This window comes from Suncus etruscus, chromosome 3, assembly GCF_024139225.1.
Source record: "Suncus etruscus isolate mSunEtr1 chromosome 3, mSunEtr1.pri.cur, whole genome shotgun sequence".
NCBI lineage: Eukaryota > Metazoa > Chordata > Mammalia > Eulipotyphla > Soricidae > Suncus > Suncus etruscus.
In genome coordinates, this window is record NC_064850.1 from 77,061,199 (window position 1) to 77,084,803 (window position 23,605).

A 23,605-nucleotide genomic window follows, 5' to 3' on the forward strand; every position below is an offset into this window, starting at 1 on the left:
TTTTCTTTACTTTTTTTTTTTTTTTTTTGGTTTCTGGGTCAGAAAATTATACAAAATCTTAAGTAGGCTAGGTATAAAGCTAAAAAGGGACCATGACCTTATGAGTGACTTCAAAAGAATATTTAAAAACACAAAAGTAATTCACAATAGCAGTGGTCCTCATTTTTTTCCTTATAAAGATGATTATCAATTATAAAACCAATGGTGGTTTAATTAACAAAAGTACTTTAGACAAAACAGTCTAAGTGACTAAGTACCACTATGAGGGTGCATAAAATATTTTCAAGAAATCTACCATATTCAATATAGAGCAAAGAATATCTTATAAAAATAAATGTTGAGTCACTAAAATTCCTTTAGAAAAAGTTACCAAGATAAAAGTTTTTCTTTGTATTCAAAGTACTGAAATAGTTGTATGAAGCTTGTAAGTTTAGAAACTAAAATCTACTGTTGCCTTTCACTTGCAAAGTCATGCATAAACTGTTTCATATCAAACTTTTTGATGCCTGTAAAAAAGAAAAAGAAATCTTATAGTAAATAAATGTATACTAAAATCTACAAATACAAAACAAAATTAAGAACATGAGTTAAAAAAATCAAATGTACCTCTAAAGAATTACAAATCTACTTTATAAAACTACTTTACTAAATTAATATTAAATAAAAAAATATCTTCCCACTCACCTGTAACATTTGATTTCCAGTACCTTCCCTTAGCCTGTAAGGCCTGATAATTCCATCTTCATTAAAGTATCGTGGGGGTCGCAGACTCGTCACTTCATCAGAAGTCTTTGTAGCTCTAGATGGAACAGAACTAGGTTATGAAATTAAAAAACTCAATGTACATTTTAAAACGCAATCACTGAAAAATATTTATATTATATATAAAATATATAAGATGTATTAATATATAACCAACACAGCTATTAAAATTTTTAAGTGGTCTATTTTTGGGGAAGAGCAGGAGGAAAAAGATTTGGCAACACTTTTGAGTACTCAGGGGCTCCTCCTGGTTCTGTGCTCAGTGTGACCACTGTGAGTGCTCGGAGAATCATACAAGTCAGGGATCCTCAAACTTTTGTCTGTTTCCCATCTTTTTCAAAATTTTCAAAACTACATATTGATTATAATAATAGAGGTGTACATTGTATCATACTGACATTTATTTTTAGCATAAATCACTTCAGTATTTCCAGTACTGTTATTATTACACAAATAATATAAGGTCCCTAGAAAAATGCAGAACCATAATAGGTCACTACAGTTATTTCTGGCCTTTCTTTGCAGACAATAGTCAGAAAATTAGTAAACACTGACTACCCTCTCACAACTTAAGAACTTGAATTTCTATTTTGTCAAATCCTTCCAGTTTATAATGCTAAAAACAAGCGAGGATTACATGTTTTTTATAGGCATACTATCATTTACTAAACCTAATAATTGTTTCAAACAATAATTTTTGGTTATTATAAATAGAGGTTTAGAGACTCTCTTTATGGTTCAATTTTGTCATCATTGTTGACATTTTCTTATGAAAAATTCTGAGTCTTGGACTTAACTGAGTAAAGCAATTTCTCCAGAATGTTTTGTAGTATTTGACCAGACCAGAAAATTGAGCTATTTTCTTATTTTTAGTATCTTTATTTAAACACCTTGACTACAAATCTGATTGGAGGTGGGTTTCAGTCATATAAAGAACATCCACCTTCACCAGTGCAACATTCCCATCACTGTGTGGGGCGGGGGATTTGGGGGGTTGGAAACATTGGCATTGGTGGAGGAAAGTGTGCACTGATAAAGGGTATTTTGTGTTGTATTTCTTAAATCCAAAACAACTTTGTAATTGGGGGGAAAACTATATTATGAACAACCATGAAACCACAGTGTTTAAATAAAATTATTTTTAAAAAGAAAAAAAAGAAAAATCAGGCTTTATGTAAATATTGGGAAGAAAATAAACAAAAGCTACTACTAAAAAACAAAAACAAACAAGAGAGGATTAAAAGTAACTTGGTCTCATTCCTGATTTCAAAAAGAAAGCTTTAGACATACCTCATAGCTGCCACCATGTCAGCTCACTGGCAAGCTCCTTAGGCTCATTCTATTCTCAAAAGTCAAGTGGTGAAAATTCATGAATATACTGACCTCAAAGATGAAAACCATGGTGGGATTGGTGATGGAACATAGAATGTCAAAAATGTTTAAGAGAAACTATGTAAACCATGGTGTTTCAATAAAGTAAAACAAAACAAGACATAACCAAAAAATCATTAGTGCAAGTGTATGTGTGTATACTCAGTGTGAAGGAGTGATACTTGGCTGTGCTATGGATGCTGAGGATTGAACCAAGGTCAACAAAGCTGCTACATGCAAGGCCAACAGCTTCACCTTTCTATACTGTATCATTTTCTTTTTTGGCTACAGTTGGTGGTCTTCAGGGCTGCTTCCAGGTTGTGTCAATGCTTGGGGGCCATTCTTAGTGGTGTGAAGAAATACAGGGTTATTGGGCTTGGATTCTGGGGCTTCTGCATCCAGAGCAGGCTCTCCCTCACTCTTGGAGCTATCTATGCTCTTTGTTCTGCTTGTAAAGGTGCCTTTAGTCAAGTTAAAGGTATTTTTTTCCTATCCTTCATTTCCTAGTCATTTTCGTTGTTGTTCTCACGGTTTCTGAGAGAAACCTGAAAGGGTATGAATTTTAAATATTATTTTTCTTCCTTGTCACTGTACAACTGATTCATAAATTTATCACATTACAAGGTTTTCTGAAACTCAAATATCCTCACTTCTCCTTGCCCTTCTCCACAGAAGGGCAAATGCTGAGCCTGAACAAACACAGGGTTTTCTTTGGGATAATAAAAATGTTATGGAATTAGTGGTGATGGTTGTACAAACTAGTGAATACTTAAATTTAGTGGAGTATACTTCAAATGCACACCTAAATGGTGACTTTTTAAAAGTCTGTGAATTTTCTCAAATTTAGAAAGACTAGAGAAATGAGGTACCTGAAGCAACATTCCAGACTGTAGGCTTTTACGGCAGTGGTATAGATGTGATTACAAAAAGGGAAACCAGTATTAGTGTGGTGTTGGAACTGTTTTGTATCTCAAACTGTGGTAACAAACAAGATATATACAACTGATAAGCTTGTATTCAATATATACCCAAACAAATGAGTTCAAGTCAAATTCTTGGAGAGTCTAAATCAAAATTTAAATGTAAAATCCTGTTGTTTTAGTTTTGTAAAGTGTCACTACTGTGGAAATGGAGCAAAGAATATGTGATAGTTTGAGTACCATTTTATACAACAAAGTTCATGTAGATGACATTAAATGAAGGATTCTGTGGCAAGAGGGCAATCCCTCCATGCTGCTAATATGCTTCTCAGTAAAGAAGATAATCACTCAGAGGGGGTGCTAGATGGATAAAGAAAGGCTTCAGTGTTAGGCCCCACTCCAAGAAACATCTGCAAAGCCCAGAAACTGTGGAAGTAAATATGGGTTCTTCCCTTCAGAGAATGTAGCCCTGGAAGACACATGGTTGCAGACTTCTGGCTCCAGAGCTCTAAGAAAATACTTTTATATGTTGCAGTTCATGCCAGTAGACACAGGAAAAGATGTTTTTCTGATCCTTCTCCTTAATTCCTAAAATAGCCAGGACTCTACAATCATCTTCATTAAAACAAAAAACTACCACATTTCAAACAACACTCAGTGCTGTGAAATAATCCAAGAGCCACTGTATTCAAAAAATTCAAATTCTGGCTGGAAAGGCAAGGTAAGAAACAGTATGTTAAATTGGAAAGAGCACAAAGGAGGATATGATAGAAGGTCTTGCATGCAGCTGATCCTACCCAAGACCCTGGTTCCATCTCTGGCATCACAGGGTCCCCTAAGCAGGGCAAAGTGCAGTCCTTGAAGCTCCTGAGCAAGCTGTGTGTGATCCTGCAGGTCTCCCAATCTCTGCAGGGGTGAACCAGGCACAGAATTGCAGGGCCTAAGCAGCAGTGAATACTTGTGCCCTGTTTTGGTCCAATAGTGAGAACTGTAGGGGGGGGGGGGGCCCGAGGGTCTTCTGAACAATACCCCTTACTCACCTCACCCTATCTAAACTCCCCATCCCTGGAAAAAAGGAGTAAGAGAGATAAAAAATAAAGAGGTCCGGAGCGGTGGTGCAAGCCTAGGATGGACCACGGTTCGATCCCCCCAGTGTTCCATATGGTCCCACAAGCCAGGAGCGATTTCTGAGTGCATAGCCAGGAGTAACCCCTGAGTGTCACCGGGAGTAGCCGGAAAAAATAAATAAATAAAAAGAAGAGTAATTATATAACTATAAAGACAGGGTGTAGAAATTCCCATTTTAAGTTCCTCATTTGATTGTCAAATCAAACTTCTAAGTTCTGACAGAGATGGCCTCCTATGAGATCTGATCCTCTGCTCATTTCTGATCACATTTTTTATACTGACTCCTTTGCTCATTTTACTTTGGGCACATAATAATTCTCCTTCACAGAGCCCTTTGGTTCCCAGGTTTCTTCTACCACCTAGAAATGTTCACACACCAAGAAAATGTATCATACTCATGAAACTTACTCAACGTCTGATATATAAAGTGTCAAACTCTCCATGCTTTGGATTCTGTGTTACTGATTCTAACATTTTAAGAAAGATACCATTTTCTATTTCCTTGCTTACTGATTCTCTTATTCCCATACTATAGGTTCTATTAGGATAAGAACTCTCAACTTTTTTCACTATATTATAATTTCTGTTAGGGTAAGAACTCTATCAACTTTCATTTCTAGACATTAAGTTCTCTAAAACAAGTTTACTCTGTATTTCTATGCCTGTTAAAGCATGTCAATCATTTCAAAAAATCTCTATACATATTTTTTTCTCTATACATATTTAACTCTTCCAACATGATTAAAGATTTGAAAAGCTGTTATAATTTCATCTATTTTGGCTTCAGGAAGATTCAAGAAAATTGTGAACTAAGTTCAAAACAATTTTTTTCTTAGCCATTTTTTTTGAATAAGCCAATTATCCCACTTTTCCTAGGACATGATTTTTTTTTCTGTTGTCTTAAAGTTTGTTCATCTAACATATTAATGAGTATATCTTCTTCAAAGGAAATATGCTTACTGCTAATAATTTATTTTTCATATTGCATCTTAATGTTAATACTTTTGATTCTACTATTTTTATGCAGTTCAGCTACACTTAACATTTTTCACCCTTCCTTTTGATCTTGATGCCCGCCCTTCTTCTGATAGCCTTCACTGTCCATCCATCTATTCTTTTCCAAAAATATTTTAACCTAATTAAAATCTTTAAAGGTAATGAAGCCAGGTGAAATTTCCGATTTCAGTGGAAGGTGACTACAGCATTTTGGGAACATACCTAAGTCACTCTCTTAATGTCTTGATTCTTTAGTTGTTGTTTTTTTTTTGTTTTGTTTTGTTTTTTTTGGGCCACATCCGGCACTGCTCAGGGGTTACTCCTGGCTGTCTGCTCAGAAATAGCTCCTGGCAGGCTTAGGGGGCCACATGGGACACCGGGATTCGAACCAACCACCTTTGGTCCTGGATCGGCTGCTTGCAAGGCAAACGCCGCTGTGCTATCTCTCCGGGACCCTGATTCTTTAGTTTTTATTGATTTTTGAGTATTAAGATGACTAAAATTTGACATTTTTAAGCCAAATTTACATATCAAAAGACTTGAACCTCCTTTCTTATCTTTTTTAACTTTTTTTTAATTGGGGTTTTGGGCTCACACCTGAAAGTATTAGGGATTATGACTGATTAGAGTTCATTCCTTGTGGTGATGGGGAGTGAACCAGTATCTCCTCCTGCAAGGCAAGAAACTTAACCCTTGTACTATATCTCTCTGGGATCCCCACTTTTTTCCCCATCCCAGTTATGAATTACAAGACTGAAAGATACCAATTATAGTAAGCAATATGAAATACTGAGTGTCTCATAAAAGCATTGCTCCCTACCGAGGGGAAACACGAGAAAATACAAAAGAAAACAGAGTGAAGAGATATCTGTCTATCTAATTTCTTAAATAAGATCTTATAAAAACTTAATCATATAGGTGGCATAAATCTCTGAAGAAGAGAACAACTAATAAATTTCAGCATTAAGCAAAATTTGTTTTGGGAGAGGATGCATTTTAAAATTATTTGCACAACTGAAGAAAACTGTGGGGAATGATGGAAATATTTTAAGGATTAAAACCAGACATGATGAAAGGGTGAACATAAACAGTTTGACCAGAAATATAAACTTTCATTATTTATCATTCAGAAAGAAGGTAGATTATCATGTTTGTTAATTATATAACTAAAGTAAAGCAATTACATGTTTACAATGCATTTCATTAAAAGTAACTGAAAAGTTTATTTAACCTACCAAAATGTTTCCTGAAAAGTTTCTGGGAATAAACTATACATAATCTGTAGCTCTATGAAGTTGAAGTAATATAATGGCAACAACTTAAAAAGTAACTGAAAATAACTGGAAGTTTACCTGCAACCAGGTCTACTGTAACTTAGGACTCAAGTGACACAGTATATTTCCTTTCTCAGTCTCAGCACAAAGGGAGCTCACCTCTTTATTCCCTGAAATGTGCTGCTGGCCATGTCTATGATTCCTCCAGTTGGCCTGGCCACAGCTCCAACAAGGCCTTTCCCAACCCCTTTAAAGAAACCAGCTGCTCCTTCTTTTTGAGCTCCTATAATAAAGAAGACATTATATTGGATTGAGAATAAAATAGATCAATTTGTTAAAGACTTGGTAATACATATCGACCAAAAGAACCGATACTTGCCTCTGATGGGTTTTGTAACAATTCCTGTTATGCCACTTACAAAACCCTAGAGGGAGAAAGCACAAGTGAAAAAATTTAAAACTTTCATATAGGATAACTTTAAAACTAATTCTGTATTATGTCTGTCTGTCTGTCTGTCTCTCTGTCTCTCTCTTTCACACACAGACACACACACATACACACACAATCTTAGACTTCCAGATTCCATAAGAATTAACATATTTTCATTTTGGAGGGAAAACTTAGAGGACGGGGGACTTCTGGTAGTATTTGGGACTTATTCCTTCACAGAGAACACTCATGGCAGTGTGCAGTATGCAGGGAAATACAGGTGGTGCCAAGTATTGAACTAGGGTTGGCTACACACAAAGCAAGAACTTTAACTGCTGTTTCACTATTTCCCTTTTCCAAGGTTTAACATATTTTCCTGGATCTTAGAAAGCACACATTTGGTTGGAATAGTGAAAAAAAGTTTTAGAGACCAATGGACTTGGCTTGAATATGATTTCCTCTTGAATATGTTTTTTTCTTGCTTGGATAACCTTTGAGCCAGATTGCTCATCTGGAAGTGGGAGAGGCCAAACCTGGCTTATGGTTCCCTAGCAGGGTTAACAGAGTTTGTGTGGGCACTTCAGATTTCTAATCGGCTTATGCTAAGTTGAGGGGTCATCTTTTTTTTTTTTTTTTTTTTGACCACACCTGGCAATGCTCATAAGATACTCCTGGCTCTATGATCAGAAATCACTCCTGGCAGGCTCAGGGTACCATATGAAACAACAGGAATAAAAACTGTGTCAGCCACATGCAAGGCAAATGCCCTACGCACTGTGCTATCACTCCAGTCCTAAGGGTATTCATCTATTAAAGACAGTTTTAGTTTGCCTTTGAATCACACAAAACAGTGCTAAGGGGCTATGAGATACTCCTGGAACATGACTTGGATGTCATTCCCAAAGTTGTTTTGGGGACCCTGCAGTCTGGAGATTGAATCCGAATTTTCTGCATGCAAAGCATAAGCTAAACCCTTTCAGCCATATCCCTAGGCGTAAACACCTAGCTTTATTTAATTACTGAAACTCTTCACTTTAGATTAATTTTTCCCTTAAATCTCACAATTATTAAAAATTGACATTTTCTTGTGTATTGGTGAAGGGTATTATACACTGTATGACTGAAACTCAATTATGAACACATTTGAATCTGTAAAAATAAAACAACTCCAGGGGCCGGAGAGGTGGCGCTAGAGGTAAGGTATCTGCCTTGCAAGCGTAGAACCGCAGTTGGATCCTCCGGTGTCCCATATGGTCCCCCCAAGCCAGGGGCAATTTCTGAGCGCTTAGCCAGGAGTAACCCCTGAGCATCAAACGGGTGTGCCCCACCCAAAACAAAACAATCAAACAAACAAAAAAAAAACAACTCCAACTGTATTAGAACAACTTTGTAACCATGGTGTTTGAAGTAATTTTTAAAAAGTAACATATTTTAGACTTTTTTTCAGATTGTTTTGAGAGGCTACCTATAGCCTTCATTTGGTCACAAGGTAGTGATACTCAACATGCAAATAATATTTCCTGAAGGAGGAAAGTTATATGCATATTTCCTTTTTCACAAAATATGGGTTTAAAAGCATCCCTTAAAATGTTCATAGCCTTGGGAAATTTCTTACTGAAACCAAGCCTTTTCCTCCACGAGTGATTCCTTCTTTAAGGCCTGCTGGCTGCTTATTCATGACTTCTCTTCTCTTCTGTTGATAGTCTTCATCCATAGTCATTGCTGCTACACCTTTAGCCATAGCGCCAGTGATTTTTGAGGCAGCACCAGCTAACCCACCTAGAAGAAATGAAAATACCTTGAGTTCAGGTAAACTATAATAATTTTCAAGCATAGTCCTATTTGATAAAAATTTCCTTACCAACAGCTCCACCAACCAGAGCCTTCAGTCCAAGGGCCATGCCTTCCACAAACTCCTCAGGTCCTTGGATGGCTCCCTAAAAATGGAGAAGGATCCTAATGAATGGCAGTGTAAACCTTGAAAAAATAACCTGTATTCATAGACATTAGGGCCCTGACTGTCCATGAGGCTTTTGGAAAATATAGGAATGTAGCATAAATATTATTTGAGATATAATTTAGCTGATATTTTAAAAATATTATTTGAGACATAATTTAACTGACATTTTAAAAATTACTCAGACATACAAACACACCCTATGAGAAACACTTGCTGAGACTTAAGTATTTTTATTTAGTCTTACAAAGAAGTTACTCATCCTCAAATTTAACTTTGCTCTTAGTCTATGTGTAGTCATAATAAGGGTTAAGATTTCAAGCCCCAGTTTGCTATGCATAAAACCAAAACAATTCTGAATTGACCTTGCTACTGAGAAACTACTGATAGCAAGAAGCAGCCTCAAAAGTAAAACTATCCTGCGTTAGAAATATGAACAATTTGACCCTGTGCCTTTTTTTGAAAATTAGCCTTATGATTTGTCAAGAAATTGAGCATAAATATTTCACCTTTTTTTTGAATAAACGGAACAGAGCTTGAATCCAACTTGACTCCTTGGTCTCTGTTTCACATTCGCCAACCCTGGCTACACAACTTTCAAGGGACCCCAGAAGATTCCTTTTTGTCAAGACCAATTGGTCTGTGACAATTCCTTTATGGCCAAATAGAATTTATCTCCAAGATTCAAAGAGTTCATATATGTAAATTAATTTACTAATTTAATGTCCTTAAACTACAACTATTACAATATACAAAAAAATACATGACATTTTTAAATCATATCTATCGAAGGACAAAAATCTCACAGATGTCAGAAAGCAGATATTAGATATTGTCTGCAAATATTAGAAAGCATTTAAAAATACAACACTCTATTTATGATAAATGCTCAACAATTTGGGAACAGAGAAACACACCTCAACAGAAAACAATAAATTTGTAGCTAATATGCTAAATGGTGAATAATCAGAAAATTTTCCTTAAGATCTGAAACTAGAATATCCACACTCATTACTACTCTTCAAAAGAAGTTAGAAGTCTCCTAAACTTGTAATTAAGCACATCACTAATCACCAGTGAGATGCAAATCAAAACAACTATGAGGTACCATCTCACACCACAGAGATTGGCACACATACAGAAAATGAGAACAAGCAGTGCTGGTGGGAATGTGGAGAGAGGGGAACTCTTATCCACTGCTGGTGGGAATGTCGTCTGGTCCAACCTTTATGGAAAGCGATATGGAGATTCCTCCAAAAACTGGTAATTGAGTTCCCATATGATCCAGCTATACTACTCCTAGGGATATGCCCTAGGAACACAAAGGTACAAGTCATGAAATTTTCCTATACATGGATGTACATGGAATCTATTATGCTGAGTAAAATAAGTCAGAGGGAGAGAAAGACACAGAATAGTCTCACTCATCTATGGGTTTTAAGAAAAATGAAAGACCCCGGAGAGATAGCACAGCGGCGTTTGCCTTGCAAGCAGCCGATCCAGGACCAAAGGTGGTTGGTTCGAATCCCGGTGCCTGCCAGGAGTAACCCCTGAGCAACGCCGGGTGTGGCCCAAAAACCAAAAAAATAAAAATAAATAAAAAAAAAGAAAAAAGAAAAAAAAAAGAAAAATGAAAGACATTCTTGCAATAATTTTCAGAGACAAAAGAGAGGAGGGCTAGAAGTTCCAGCTCACTACAGGAAACTCACCACAAAGAGTGATGAGTGCAGTTAGAGAAATAACTACATTGAGAACTATCATAATAATGTGAATGAATGAGGGAAGTAGAAAGCCTGTCTCGAGTAAAGGTGGGGGTGGGGTGGGGGGAAGAGGGAGATTTGGGACATTGGTAATGGGAATGTTGCACTGGGGAAGGAGGGTGTTTTTTATATGACTGAAACTAAACCACAATTATGTTTGTAATCAAGGTGTTTAAATAAAAATATTAATAAAAAAAAAAGAAAAACAAAGAAAAATGTTTTTGCAAGAATGCAAAGGGAGGGCCGAGTGATAGCACAGTGGGTAGGCTGTTCGCTTTGCAGGTGGATGATCCAGGTTCAATCTCCAGTATCCCATATATCCCCCAAGCCTGCCAGGAGTGATTTCTAAGTGCAGAGCCAGGATTAGCCCTTGAGCACCACTAGGTATAGCCTAAAAACTGAAACAAAAAAAACACACAAAAAGCAAAGGGGATATGTCTGTGGAAAATATAGTATATTGGGTAGGTAGGGTGATTGCCTTGCACATAATTGACCTGAGTTTTATCCTAGGTCCCAATACAGTACCCTGAGTCTAACAAGAGTGATTCTAGAGCATTGTTGGTGTGGCCCCAAAAGAAAAAAGGAGCAATCCAAATTGGAAAATAAATAAAATAAAATGATCTCTATTTATGGTATCAAATACAGAGAAAACTCTAAGAGGCAACAAAAAAATGCTAGAAATGAATGAGTTGATTAAACTGATATTAAATTTAAATTATAGTAAATCAATGCACACACATCTTTTGTATTACTATATAGAAAGATCTACTTGGAGGAGAGGAAGTTAAGATAATAGGTTGTGGATGTAACTAAACTTTGCATGTATGAATCCTGGGAGAAGGAAGGAGGTGAGAGGTGACAGAAAGAAACAAACATTACATCAAAAAATTAAAAAAACTGGGAATAAACTTAACAAAGGGAGAAAAAATTACTATAAAATGAAATGCTAAGACATCACAAAAAGATGACACAGGAAATGCAAAGATATTAATAAAATGCAATTTTACCTAGATTTATAGATTTTATTTAATTAATTAATTTATTTATTTTTGGTTTTTCGGGCCACACCTGTTTGATGCTCAGGGGTTACTCCTGGCTTAGCACTCAGAAATCACCCCTGGCTTGGGGGGACCATATGGGACGCCAGGGGATCGAACTGCGGTCCTTCCTTAGCTAGCGCTTGCAAGGTAGACTCCTTACTTCTAGCGCCACCTCGCTGGCCCCAATTTATAGATTTTATGCAAGTCCTCAAAAATTTCAATAACATTCTTCAGGGAGACAGACAAAAAAATTCTAAAATTTGTGTGGAACCATAAAGACCATAAATATTTAAAACAATTCTAGAGAAAAGGAGAAAATAGTCAACCCCTCTCACTTAAAACTATATTACAAAGTAAGGATAACTGATAAGTTTTTGTTATTTTTGGTTTCTGACTCTGTGCTCAAGAATTACTCCAGTTGGAACTCCGGGAATTCACATATGGTGCCAGTGGTTGAACTCAGGTCAGTTGTGTGGAAGGCAAGCTCCTTTCCACTGCACAATCTCTCCAGCCTTAAAAATATTTTGTTAAAAAAAAAAAAAGAGAGAGAGAGAGAGACAAAATCACTTCTGATAGATGAAACATGACCACTACTTTACAGCACATATAAAATACTCAAAAAAGGGTTAAGAACTGGGACTTGAATCATAAGTAATTAGTAGAGCATCTCAATGCCAGTGCAAAACAAATGGCAAAACAAAACAAACAAAAACACCATCAACAACAAATAGGCCTGCATCAAATGTAAAAGCCTTTATACAGAAAAAGAAACACCATGGCAGCCTAAAAGAAAGAGATATTTACAGAGCATCTCTCATATTTATCTATAATAAATATAACTCAAGAAAAAAAAAGCGAACAATGCAATTTTTAGAAACCAGGGAAAGACTTTAGTTACCCAAAGAAGAAAGATGGCCTATACATACATGAAAACAATGCTACATATATTATGATTAAATGTACCTAATGTAAATGTAAATCTATGTGACAGTGAGGCACTACCTCATACCTGTTAGAATTGCCTATGACAAAGGTTCTTGAAACTAGTATAGATAGTGGTTTAGGGGCAAAGTAGCCATGCGGCACTGCTGGTGGATGGAAGTGAGAGAACACTTGTATCATGTAAATGGTTGGCAGATTCCTTAAAACATAAGCAGAAACTTAAGATCCAGCACACACCACTCTTAGGTGTAAGTCAAAGGATAAAAAAATGTTGATACAGAAGAATATTTAAACCCTGTGCTCATAATAATGCTATTCAAAATAGCACAAACAAAGGAAATAGTCAGAAGAACTGTCAACACATGCCTGGATACACTCAAAGGAATACTACTGTCATCAAGGAAGATTTGATTATAAACTTGGTACAAAATGAATGAATTTGATGAGATGAAGCTAAGTGAAAGTAAAAGACAACCATTGGTAGTCTCACTCATATGAATTACTAAAGCAAAGAAGTTGGGAAAATACAAATCCCAAAACGTGATAAAAAAAAGTAAGGGGATTAGAGAAAAAGGAGAGTAGTGAGAGACCAATGAATAGGAGCGATTTTTTTTTTTTGTGGTAGTAAATTGGAATGTACTGGAAATGCATGGTGGAAGCTATAACTATACACAAAGAGCTCTGTGGGCTAAAAGCAGAAAATTCAGTAGTAATATAAATTAGTGATAAGAACGATGAGCTTCTCTTTCCCAGTTTTCCCTAAAAACTGGGAAAATTTAGTAAATCGAGTATAAGCCAAAGTGGAAAATGCAGCAGCCACTGGTAAATTTCAAAAAAAAAAAAATAAATAAAAAAAAAATTGAGGAATAAATAAATACATGATTACATTTACAATACATGATTTTTGATATACTGTATACCATTAATATACCACATTAACCCATAGTATTCAATGGCAACTTTAATAAAGTGAATAAACCATGCAAGACATAAGATAGTAAGCATTGTAAATAAATGGTTAAAATTCCTGAATCTTTATACTCCAAAACACCTGATTATAAAGATTCAAGATTTATAAACATGTATTTACTGCCTTAAATGGGTTTTTCACTTAATTAAATGTGCCACTGAATATTGTGGGTTAAATAGTTCAGTGGCATATAGTTCAGTTCAGCTGCCTACCTCTTCAGCTCAGCTGCGACTTGTGGAATGAGCTGAAGCACTGACCCCTCAAGCAGGTGGCAGAAGACGACTGGAGACTATGTGCATTTGATTCGGTGTGTGCGCACCAAATCAAATAACCTGTATGACCCGAGTATAAGCCAAGTTTGGTTTGAGGGGCACAAAATTTGTATGTATACTCGAGTTTATACAGTAACTTGTCAGAGAAGCCCCTGCTCCACCAGTTGCAGCTCCAGAGAGAAAAAGGCAAAAATACCCATGACAGGGTTACATTTACTGTTGCACATACTGAGCAAGGCAGAACTGCCATTCGTAGTGATTTCTTACCCACCAGTGTGAATTTATCCATGCGTAATCTTTTCAACAGAATAATTAAAATTCAAAAAGTAAACCCTTATATTTAAAGATTGTGTGAAAAGTTCTTAATTTCCCTTCAATTTCTCAAAATCTGTTACAATTGTTTGCTGAAAACTAAGGTCCTTATTATGCCCCTCAAATCAGTTTACACTAACATTGGTTAAAAATTACATCATATTATTTATCCAAAAGGATAACTATTTTACCTGGTAAGGCTCATAAAAAAATGCTTCTACACCTTCAGAAAATTCTCTAATCAAGCCAAAGGGATTGCCCAAAACTTCAAGTCCAAGAATGAGTACATACATCTGCTTAATAGCCTAAAAATGAAACAGAATTATTAATGAATTTGGAAAATCAGAATTAATTCTTCCTCATGGAATATTCACTCCACTTTATTCCAAGCATAAACACACTAAACACCACTTTCAATACCTAAATATTGTTCATAATTAGGTTTATACATTCATTACTCCATTTGCTATTTATTATCTGGGTTTCTCCGGCAGTGGTGAGGGCTCCCAGAGCTACACTATGTAGTACTTGGATGGAATACGGTTAGTGCCAGAGATTGAACTACATGTATGTGTACAGTAAGCCAGGCACACACTCCAGCCCTTTGACCTGTAACTACACAACCCTTTAGGGTAAGAAAACATTTTTAAAACACAACGTGGCATTAGAATACTAAAGTAGAATACTAGAATAGCATGTCTAATATTCAAAATTTTAGTTTTATAACAAATGCTAATAATATTTACTATAAGCACACTTTACAGACAAGCAAAGATGCTAGTCAAACAAAGCCTGGGATTCCATGGGGGTAAATAGCAAAAAGGGAAGCCAAACTCAATGTGTCCTGAGTGATGCTCAGTGATACATCTATTATGTAACAACTTTCTCAGGAAGTGTACATGGTGTCTCACAAAACAATTTTTCAGGAAATGAAAAATGCTTCAGTTTAAAAATAAGTATACTGTACTCATTAACTAGGTTACTAAAGTTACTAAGTGTGGGGGAATAACTTAGTTATAAAATCTCTGTGTGTCTAGTACATACTGATCAGAAATATATTTCTGGCAGTGGCTAAAAAAATGCAACAATTAAAATGGTGGCTAAGTTCAATTTCTATATTTCTGAGAAAAGACGTTTCCAAAATTTAAAAATGGCAATTAATTTTGCTAAATCTACATTTTACATGCTCAGACATAGTTTCACTGTTCTATATTATTCTGACCTTTTGAAAGATATAACCCACACAAACCTGTTTTGAATAGTGTTTTATTACTTCAGATTGTAGTTCAGATGTTGTGTGAAACTGAAAGTTCAGTTCAAAAAATGCAAGCCTGGAAAAATACATAAGTATATAAATACATGTCTATAAACAGATATTTTTAATAGTAATTTACTTAAAATTTTCTTCAGGGGCCAAAGTGGTAGTACAGAGGCAGAGCATTTTCCTTGCATGCTGCTGACCCACGATGAACATGAGTTCAATACCCCAAGTCAAGAGCAATTTCTGAGCACAGAGCCAGGAGTAACCCCTGAGCGCCACTAAGAATGGCCCCCAAAAAAACCCCAAATTTTTTTCTTCCGGAATTTCTTTCCAAGGCTATTAAAATTCTATTTTATTCTATTTTATTTTTAATCTATGCATTCCAGTCAAAGAACCTTTAAGATCATGATAAAGACTCTATGTTTACTTCAGAAAAACAAGCAACACATACATCCTCATGTATTTTAGGTGATTCAGAGGCCCCTGAAATCTATTCAGAGTCTCCAAATATCCTATCATGGCACACATGGAAAATGTTTGACACAGAAACAAATGAGAATGTTTATTCAAGAGCAGTCAGAGGTTAGCATTATAGTCCCGTCCTTGAAAAGATGATAGCTGAGGAGTCAAGAGAATTCATTTATAATTCACTCACAACATTATTATTTCCACTATGAAGCTGTATGCCAGCAGATATGACAACAACAAAACAAAAAGAAAAGAAGAGGTCATAATATTTGGAAGAATATTCTGTGCTCATATCTTAGAAGATTTAACATTGTTAAAATGACCATCTTAATCAAACTTAAAGATTCAAAGAGATATCTTATCAAGATCCTAATAATATTCTTCGAGGACACAGAACACTACTATACTTTGTCTGGAAACATGAAATTACCCAAATAGCCAAAGTACTTCTGAGTAATGAGGCAATTGGGAGTTATTGTAGGCCTTGACCTTAAACTATGCTATAAAACAATAATAATCAAAATAGTGCGGGTCTGAAATAAAAACACTCTCACACAATGGATAAATTTGAAATCCAGAAGTAAACCCTCAAAAAAGAGGAACATTTTAAACTATGCTATAAAACAATAATAATCAAAATAGTGCGGGTCTGAAATAAAAACACTCTCACACAATGGATAAATTTGAAATCCAGAAGTAAACCCTCAAAAAAGAGGAACATTCCCTCTAGGAGAAGAAAGTTTGCAACAGATGGGAAGAAAACCTAGCTACTTAAATAAAGGAAGGAGGGAGGGAGAGGGAGAGGGAGAGGGAGAGGGAGAGGGAGAGAGGAGAGAGAGAGAGAGAGAGAGAGAGAGAGAGAGAGAGAGAGAGAGAGAGAGAGAGAGAGAGAGAGAGAGGAGAGAGAGAGAGAGAGAGGAGAGAGAGAGAGGAAAGAGAGAAGAAAGAAGAGAGAGAGGAAAGGAAAGAGAGAGAGAGGGAGGGAGAGAGAGAGATTAGATATCTAGCTCACAACAAACACATATTCAAAATGGATTCCAAAAGGAAAGCCACGACAGAATTTTCCAGGGTAGGAGCCAGAAAGAGTACAGGGCTTTAAGGCATTTGTTTTATATTTGTACATGGCTGACTCCAATTCTAAGTACCCTGGGCAACATATGGCTTCCTCCTTTATCCCCAGCACTATCAGAAATGATCCTTGAGCAGAGAGCCAGGAAGAAGCCTTCAGGAGAATTGGGTGTGGATCATAGCCCAACAATATGAATAAAAAAGGACTCTAGAGTACTGACTGACATCAGAGGAGGTGGTTAAGAAAATAAAAGCAAAAATAAGCAAATGAGAACACTATCTAAAAAGTTTATGTGTACTGTCAAAGAAAGCATGGTTAAAATCAAAAGGCACTCAATTAAGAAAAGAAATATTTGCACATCATACATCTGATAGTGGGTTAACAGTTAAGCAGAACTCAATAATAAACACCTTCATTAAAACCTGAGGTAAGGAGCTGAATAGCAACTGTTAGAGAAGACATGGAGATAAAATGACAGGTTTATGAAAAAGTCATGTAACATTTATATAATCACATAACAGATATAACATGTAAGTTCATATAAATAATAGGTGTAACATAAACATATATATTTAACATATAAATTAATTTAACAGGTATTTAAAACTGTGCATCTTCACTGATTTTCAAAGAAATATAAATCAAAATGACAAAATAAAAATAACCTTATAGACTGAGAATCACTGATATGAAAAACTACAGAAGCCAGTATTAGAAATCCTGGAGAACTTCACATCAAAATTTTGCAAAAAAAAAGAAAAAAAATTCCTGGAGAAATCAAAGAAATAGTACAGCAAGTAGGGCCTTGAATGAGCCTAACCCTGGTTCAATCCCTTGCACCACAAAAAGTCCCCTCAACTCTGCTAGGAGTGATCTCTGAGCACAGATCCAGGAGTAAGTCTTTTTTTTTTTTTGGGGGGGGGGGTTTTGGGCCACACCCGTTTGATGCTCAGGGGTTGCTCCTGACTATGCACTCAGAAATCGCCCCTGGCTTGGGGTGACCATATGGGACACCGGAGTATCGAACCACGGTCCGTCCTACGCTAGGGCTTGCAAGGCAGACACCTTACCTCTAGCGCCACCTTCCCGGCCCCCAGGACTAAGTCTTAAGCATCACCAAAACAAAACTAATACTGAAAAACTGATGCAATTAATGCTGTAAAAAAGGAAGCTGCCATTACTCAAGAACAGTAGGTGGGTAAACTATTCCAGCCTCTATCGAAAACAATATGAAGATTTCTAAAAATTAAAATTGAATTTCTGTATGACTCAACAATTCAACTAACCACAAAACATAAAAACATTAATTCAAAAACATATATCCTCACACAATCCATCCTGCAACATTATTTCCAACAGTCAAATCTGGAAATAAGCCAACTTCCTAATGACAGAGCACTGGAAGATGCTTTAGCAAACAAACAATAAGCTATATGAAAATTGAAACTGCTATTTTTGCTACAGAGTTTGGATGAAATGTAACGACACATATTAAGTATAAACTAAGTCACCAAAGCTATAGAGAAAGACAATTACCGCATAGTCTCATATAAAGGAACAAAAAGTGGCAATGAAGTGATAGTACAGTGGTTAGGGTGTTTGCATCACACATGGCCAACCTATCTTTGATTCCTGGCATCCCATATGGTTTCCCAAGCCAGTCAGGTATGATTCCTGAGTGCAGAAGATGAGTAATCCCTAAGAATCGCTGGTATGGCTCAACACAATAAAAAGATAAAGAAAGTAGTAAACAGGGGCCAGAGAGATAGCATGGAGGTAAGGCGTTTGCCTTTCATGCAGAAGGTCATCAGTTCAAATCCCGGCATCCCATATGGTCCCCGTGCCTGCCAGGAGCAATTTCTGAGCATGGAGCCAGGAATAACCCCTGAGCACTGCCAGGTGTGACCCAAAAACCACACACAGAAAGAAAGAAAGAAAGAAAGAAAGAAAGAAAGAAAGAAAGAAAGAAAGAAAGAAAGAAAGAAAGAAAGAAAGAAAGAAAGAAAGAAAGAAAGAAAGAAAGAAAGAAAGAAAGAAAGAAAGAAAGAAAGAAAGAAAGAAAGAAAGAAAGAAAGAAAGAAAGAAATAAATCAAGCAGTAAACAATGAATGGAGACTAAAATTGAACCTTTGGACTCTGACAACAGAACTGAGGTCCTCACATAGGGGAGAGGGCTAAGTTCGATAAAAGTAATCCTAGTATAAATATATGTATATGTATATATTTGTATACATATATACATATAAACATAATATACATATATATATACCAAAATATCCTATTTAATCATTATTATCAGTAATATGTTATTAAATTACACATAACAGTAAAGCTGTTTTACATGATTTGAATATTTAAGTATGTCAATTATGTCAATACAATTTCATATTTCAATAGAATGTCTACTTAAGGAACATGATAATGTAATTTCATCATGAACATATATAAGTGTTGAACATACTTGAAAATAACATCTTGCACATCTGTGAGAGTAGCACCAATACTCCTTAGCAAAAGTTGTAGAGAATAAATAGCAATCAGTCCTCCATTCCGTCCTGAATCTTTTGTTTCTTTACCAGAACTCAATGAAACACTTAAATGCAACTGAAGAGAAAAAAGAGATCTACATTACAGCTTATTATGCACAATGATAAAATTAACTTTATTCTATTTAATAATTTTAAGCTTTGCTCTCATTTGAAATTCACTACTCCACAAATTAGATTTCAAAATTATGTAGATAAAATATATCAGGATTATAAATAAGAGTATACTAAAATAAGTTAAAATAGAATTCCTAAAAACATCTTCTTTAGCAATATAAAGTAGAGTTCAATTCACTTATTTTGGATTCAGTCCAATAACACTAGCAGTTTAGAAACTGTGGTTTCAGACAAACATCCAAAAGCTCATGATTAGAATTGAGTCAACAACATAGTGAAGCAAGTTAAAAAGCATATCTTATTATTTTTTGAAAATATTATTTTCTGTAATATAAACATCACGGTTATAAGATTGTTCTTGTTCATACTGCAGTTTTTTTTTTCACAGATAAAGTTGTTCGTGATTGAGTTACAGTCACAAAATATACAAGAACCTTCACTGTAAACTTTAACAATCTAAACTTAAAGAGGCCTGTTATACTGGCAGGCCAGAGGGCAAAGAGTGGTGGTATAAAATGCATTCTGGGTCCATTGGTGGAGGGAGGTTGACACTGGAGGTGGGAAGGGCCCTGACTCAACGTATATCTGAAATTTAACAATGACGGACTCTGTAGATCACAACTGTTTCAAAAAAAAAAAACAACACACACACACACACAAAAAACTTCACTGTGTGCATTTCCCATTAACAAGGTCAAGTTTCCCTTTCACTCTTCCTTGATGTTCTCTTATCTCCCACATTCCCTCCCCAGCCTACTTCTGGAGCAGGTATTTTATTCCACTCTCTCTTCTTTTCTTTTTTTGACACTGGTTTGCACTACTGTTATGAAGGGGTGTCATGCATGTCTCTTTCATAGTAGACCCTTCTCTACTCTAACTGTGCTCTGCTCTTTGTGGCAAGCTTCCTCCATGGACTGCTCCTACTAATCATCATCTATACTGTCTCAGAATCATCCCCACAGATTCTTTTATTTTCCTTATTCCTGTACATAAATTAGGTTATTCTATGTTTATCCCTCTCCCTCTGACTCATTTCACTCAAAAAAAAAATAACCATTTTCATTCATATATAAGCAAATTTCATGACTTCATTTTTGTAATGGCTACATTACAATTCATTTCATTGTGTAGATGTGCCACTGGGTTTAGCACAGGGTTTATAAGGGTTTAGCCATTCATTTGTTGTTGGGCACCTGGGCTGCTTCCAGATTATGGTTACTGTAAGTAATACTATGATAAACATAGGGGTAAAGAGGGCATTTTTGTATTGTTTTTGTATTCCTAGTATATATTCCTAGAAGTGGTATTTCTGGATTATCATAAAGAACTTCAATTTCCAGCTCTTTGAGGAACATCCATAGTGTTTTCCAGGAATGCTGGACTAGATGACATTTCCACCAGCAGCGAATGAAAGTCTCACCTACATCAGCAACTACAATGATATCTCATTGTAGTTTTGATTAGCATCTCCCTGAGGATTAGTGTCGTAGAACACTTTTTCATGTGCCTTTTGGTCACCTGTATTTCTCCTTTGAGGAAATGTCTTTTCATTTCTTCTCCCCATTTTTTGATGGGGTTTTATTTTTTTCTTGTTCCATTCTGCCAGTACCTTTTATATCTTAGATATTGACCTATTATTAGATAGGTACTGGGTGAATAGTTTCTCCCATCCATGTGTAGCTTTGTATCCTTTAGTCATCGTTTCATTAAGTGAAGAAGTATCTCAGTTTTCCTTAATCCCACTTGTTTATCTCTGATTCCACATGCTTGGAGTGTGGTGTTTCCTCCTTGAAGATGCCTTTAGTCTTAATGTCATGGAGTGTTTTGCCTAAGTTTTCCTCTATGTATTTTACAGCTTCAGGTCAGATATCAAGGTCATTAATTCATTTTGATTTGACTTTTGTGTATGATTTTAAAGAGAGGTCTGAGTTCACTTTTTTTCCATATAATTGACCAGTTTTCCAAACACAACTTATTCAAGAGGCATTCCTTATTCCACTTTGTATTTCTTGTCTCTTTATCAAATATTAATTCATTGTATACCTGGAGGTCTATTCCACTAATCTGAGAATCTGTGTTTGTTTCAAAGCCATTTTGTTTTAATGACTATTGCTTTACAGTGCAACTTAAAGTTGGGGAAAGTGATGTCCCCCCATCTTTTATTTCCCCATGGATTGTTTTAGCTATTTGTGAGCATTTATTGTTCCAAATAAATTTCAGGAATGTTTGACCCACTTCTTTGAAAAATATTATGGGCTTCCTCAGAGGCATTAAATCTGAAGAATGCTTTGTGAAGTATTGTGATTTTAATGATGTTAATCCTCTGAATCTATGAGCAGGGTATGTTTCCATTTTCTTGTGTCCTCTTTGATTTTTTGAAGCAGCATTTTGTAGTTTTCTTTGTAGAAGTCTTTCAACTCTTTAGTTGATTCCAAAGTACTTGAATTTTTGAGGCAAAATTGTGAATGGAATTTTTTTAAAAATGTTTCTTTTCTTTAATCATTTGTATATAAAAATGTCATGGATTGTTGTGTGTTACTTTTGTAACCTGCCATTGTACTAAAGAAATCTGTTGTTTCTATAAGTATTTTTGGTAGAGTTGAGAAGATTTTCTAAATATAGTATCATGTTATCTTCGAGCAGTGAGAGCTTGACTTCTTCCTTGCCAATCAGGATGATCTTGGTATCTTTTTCTTTTCTGAATGCTATGGAAAGTACTTCCAGTATTATGTTGAATAGAAGTGGCAAGAGGGAGCAACTTTGTCTTGTGACAGCTCTTAGAGAAAAGGCTTTTAGTGTTTTCCTGTTGAGTATCTGTCATGGGTTTAGGGTAAATGGCCTTGACTATATCAAGAAAAGTTCCTTTCATTCCCATTTTGCTGAGACTTTTTTTTTTTAATCATGATTGGGTGCTGGACCTTGTCAAATGCTTTATCTGCATCTATTGATATGAGTATATGGTTTTTATTTTTCAATTTGAAGATATGATGCATTACATTGATTGACTTGTGCATGTCAATCCATCCTTGCATCTTTGGAATGATTCCTACTTGGTCATGGTGTATGACCTTCTTAATGAGCCACTGGATCTTATTTGCTAAACTTTTGTTGAGGATCTTTGTGTTCATTCAGAATACTGGACTCTAGTTCTTGTGTTATTTTTTTTTTATTCTTTATATTTTTTGTGGTATCTCTGTCTACTGTTGGTATCAGGGTGATGTTAGTCATAGAAACTATTTGGAATTGTTTCTGTTTCTTCAATTTCCTAGAAGAGCCTGAGAAGGATTAGCAGTAGGTCCTCTATAAAGGTTTGAAGGAATTCACTAGAGAATTCATCTGGCTCTGGGCTTGTGTTTTTTGCGAAGCCTTTTGATTACCATTTCAATTTCTCCTATAATAATAGTTCTGTTTCAGATCATCTTGGGTCAACCTTGGGAGGTTTTAAGAGTCCAAGAATTCATCCATTTCTTCCAGGTTCTTGCTTTGTGATATAAAGCTCTTCAAAGTAATCTCTGATTATCCTTTGAATTTCTGCAGTCTCTGAAGTACTTCAAAAGTACTTCTGTATCATGGTATATAGAAATTATAAATAAATTTTCTGCAAGAATTATGCAAATAACTCAAACATTTTGTGTTAAGAACTTATATATAATCCTGTTCAACACCTAATTCTTTTTTTTTTATTTTTTTTTATTTAATTTTTGGCCACACCCATTTTTGATGCTCAGGGGTTACTCCTGGCTAAGCACTCAGAAATTGCCCCTGTCTTGGGGGGACCATATGGGAAGCCAGGGGATCGAACCTCGGTCCTTCCTTGGCTAGCGCTTGCAAGGCGCTTACCTCTAGCGCCACCTCTCGGGCCCCACCAACACCTAATCCTTAAATCTAACTTTTTAACATAAAATATGCACAAAATAAGCATAAAATTTTTAAAATTGTTTTAAACAATTTAAAAATAAGAGTACATAAAAACAAAAAACAAAAAACAGAGTAACATAATCTTAGCTCAT

At 35.7% G+C, this 23,605-nt stretch overlaps 1 protein-coding gene across 1 annotated transcript in view; it reads right to left on the reverse strand.

Annotated features, from left to right (window-relative positions):
- VPS13A (vacuolar protein sorting 13 homolog A) overlaps window positions 1-23,605 on the reverse strand; it is a 260,909-nt gene that overhangs the window by 31,703 nt on the left and 205,601 nt on the right. The window contains exons 61-68 of the mRNA XM_049769767.1: window positions 19,394-19,536; window positions 15,384-15,465; window positions 14,326-14,439; window positions 8,743-8,818; window positions 8,497-8,660; window positions 6,831-6,876; window positions 6,611-6,734; window positions 685-799 (exon numbers count right to left, since the gene is read on the reverse strand). Coding sequence (XP_049625724.1) covers window positions 685-799; window positions 6,611-6,734; window positions 6,831-6,876; window positions 8,497-8,660; window positions 8,743-8,818; window positions 14,326-14,439; window positions 15,384-15,465; window positions 19,394-19,536 — 864 coding nt within the window. The remainder of the gene's footprint in view (window positions 1-684; window positions 800-6,610; window positions 6,735-6,830; window positions 6,877-8,496; window positions 8,661-8,742; window positions 8,819-14,325; window positions 14,440-15,383; window positions 15,466-19,393; window positions 19,537-23,605) is intronic.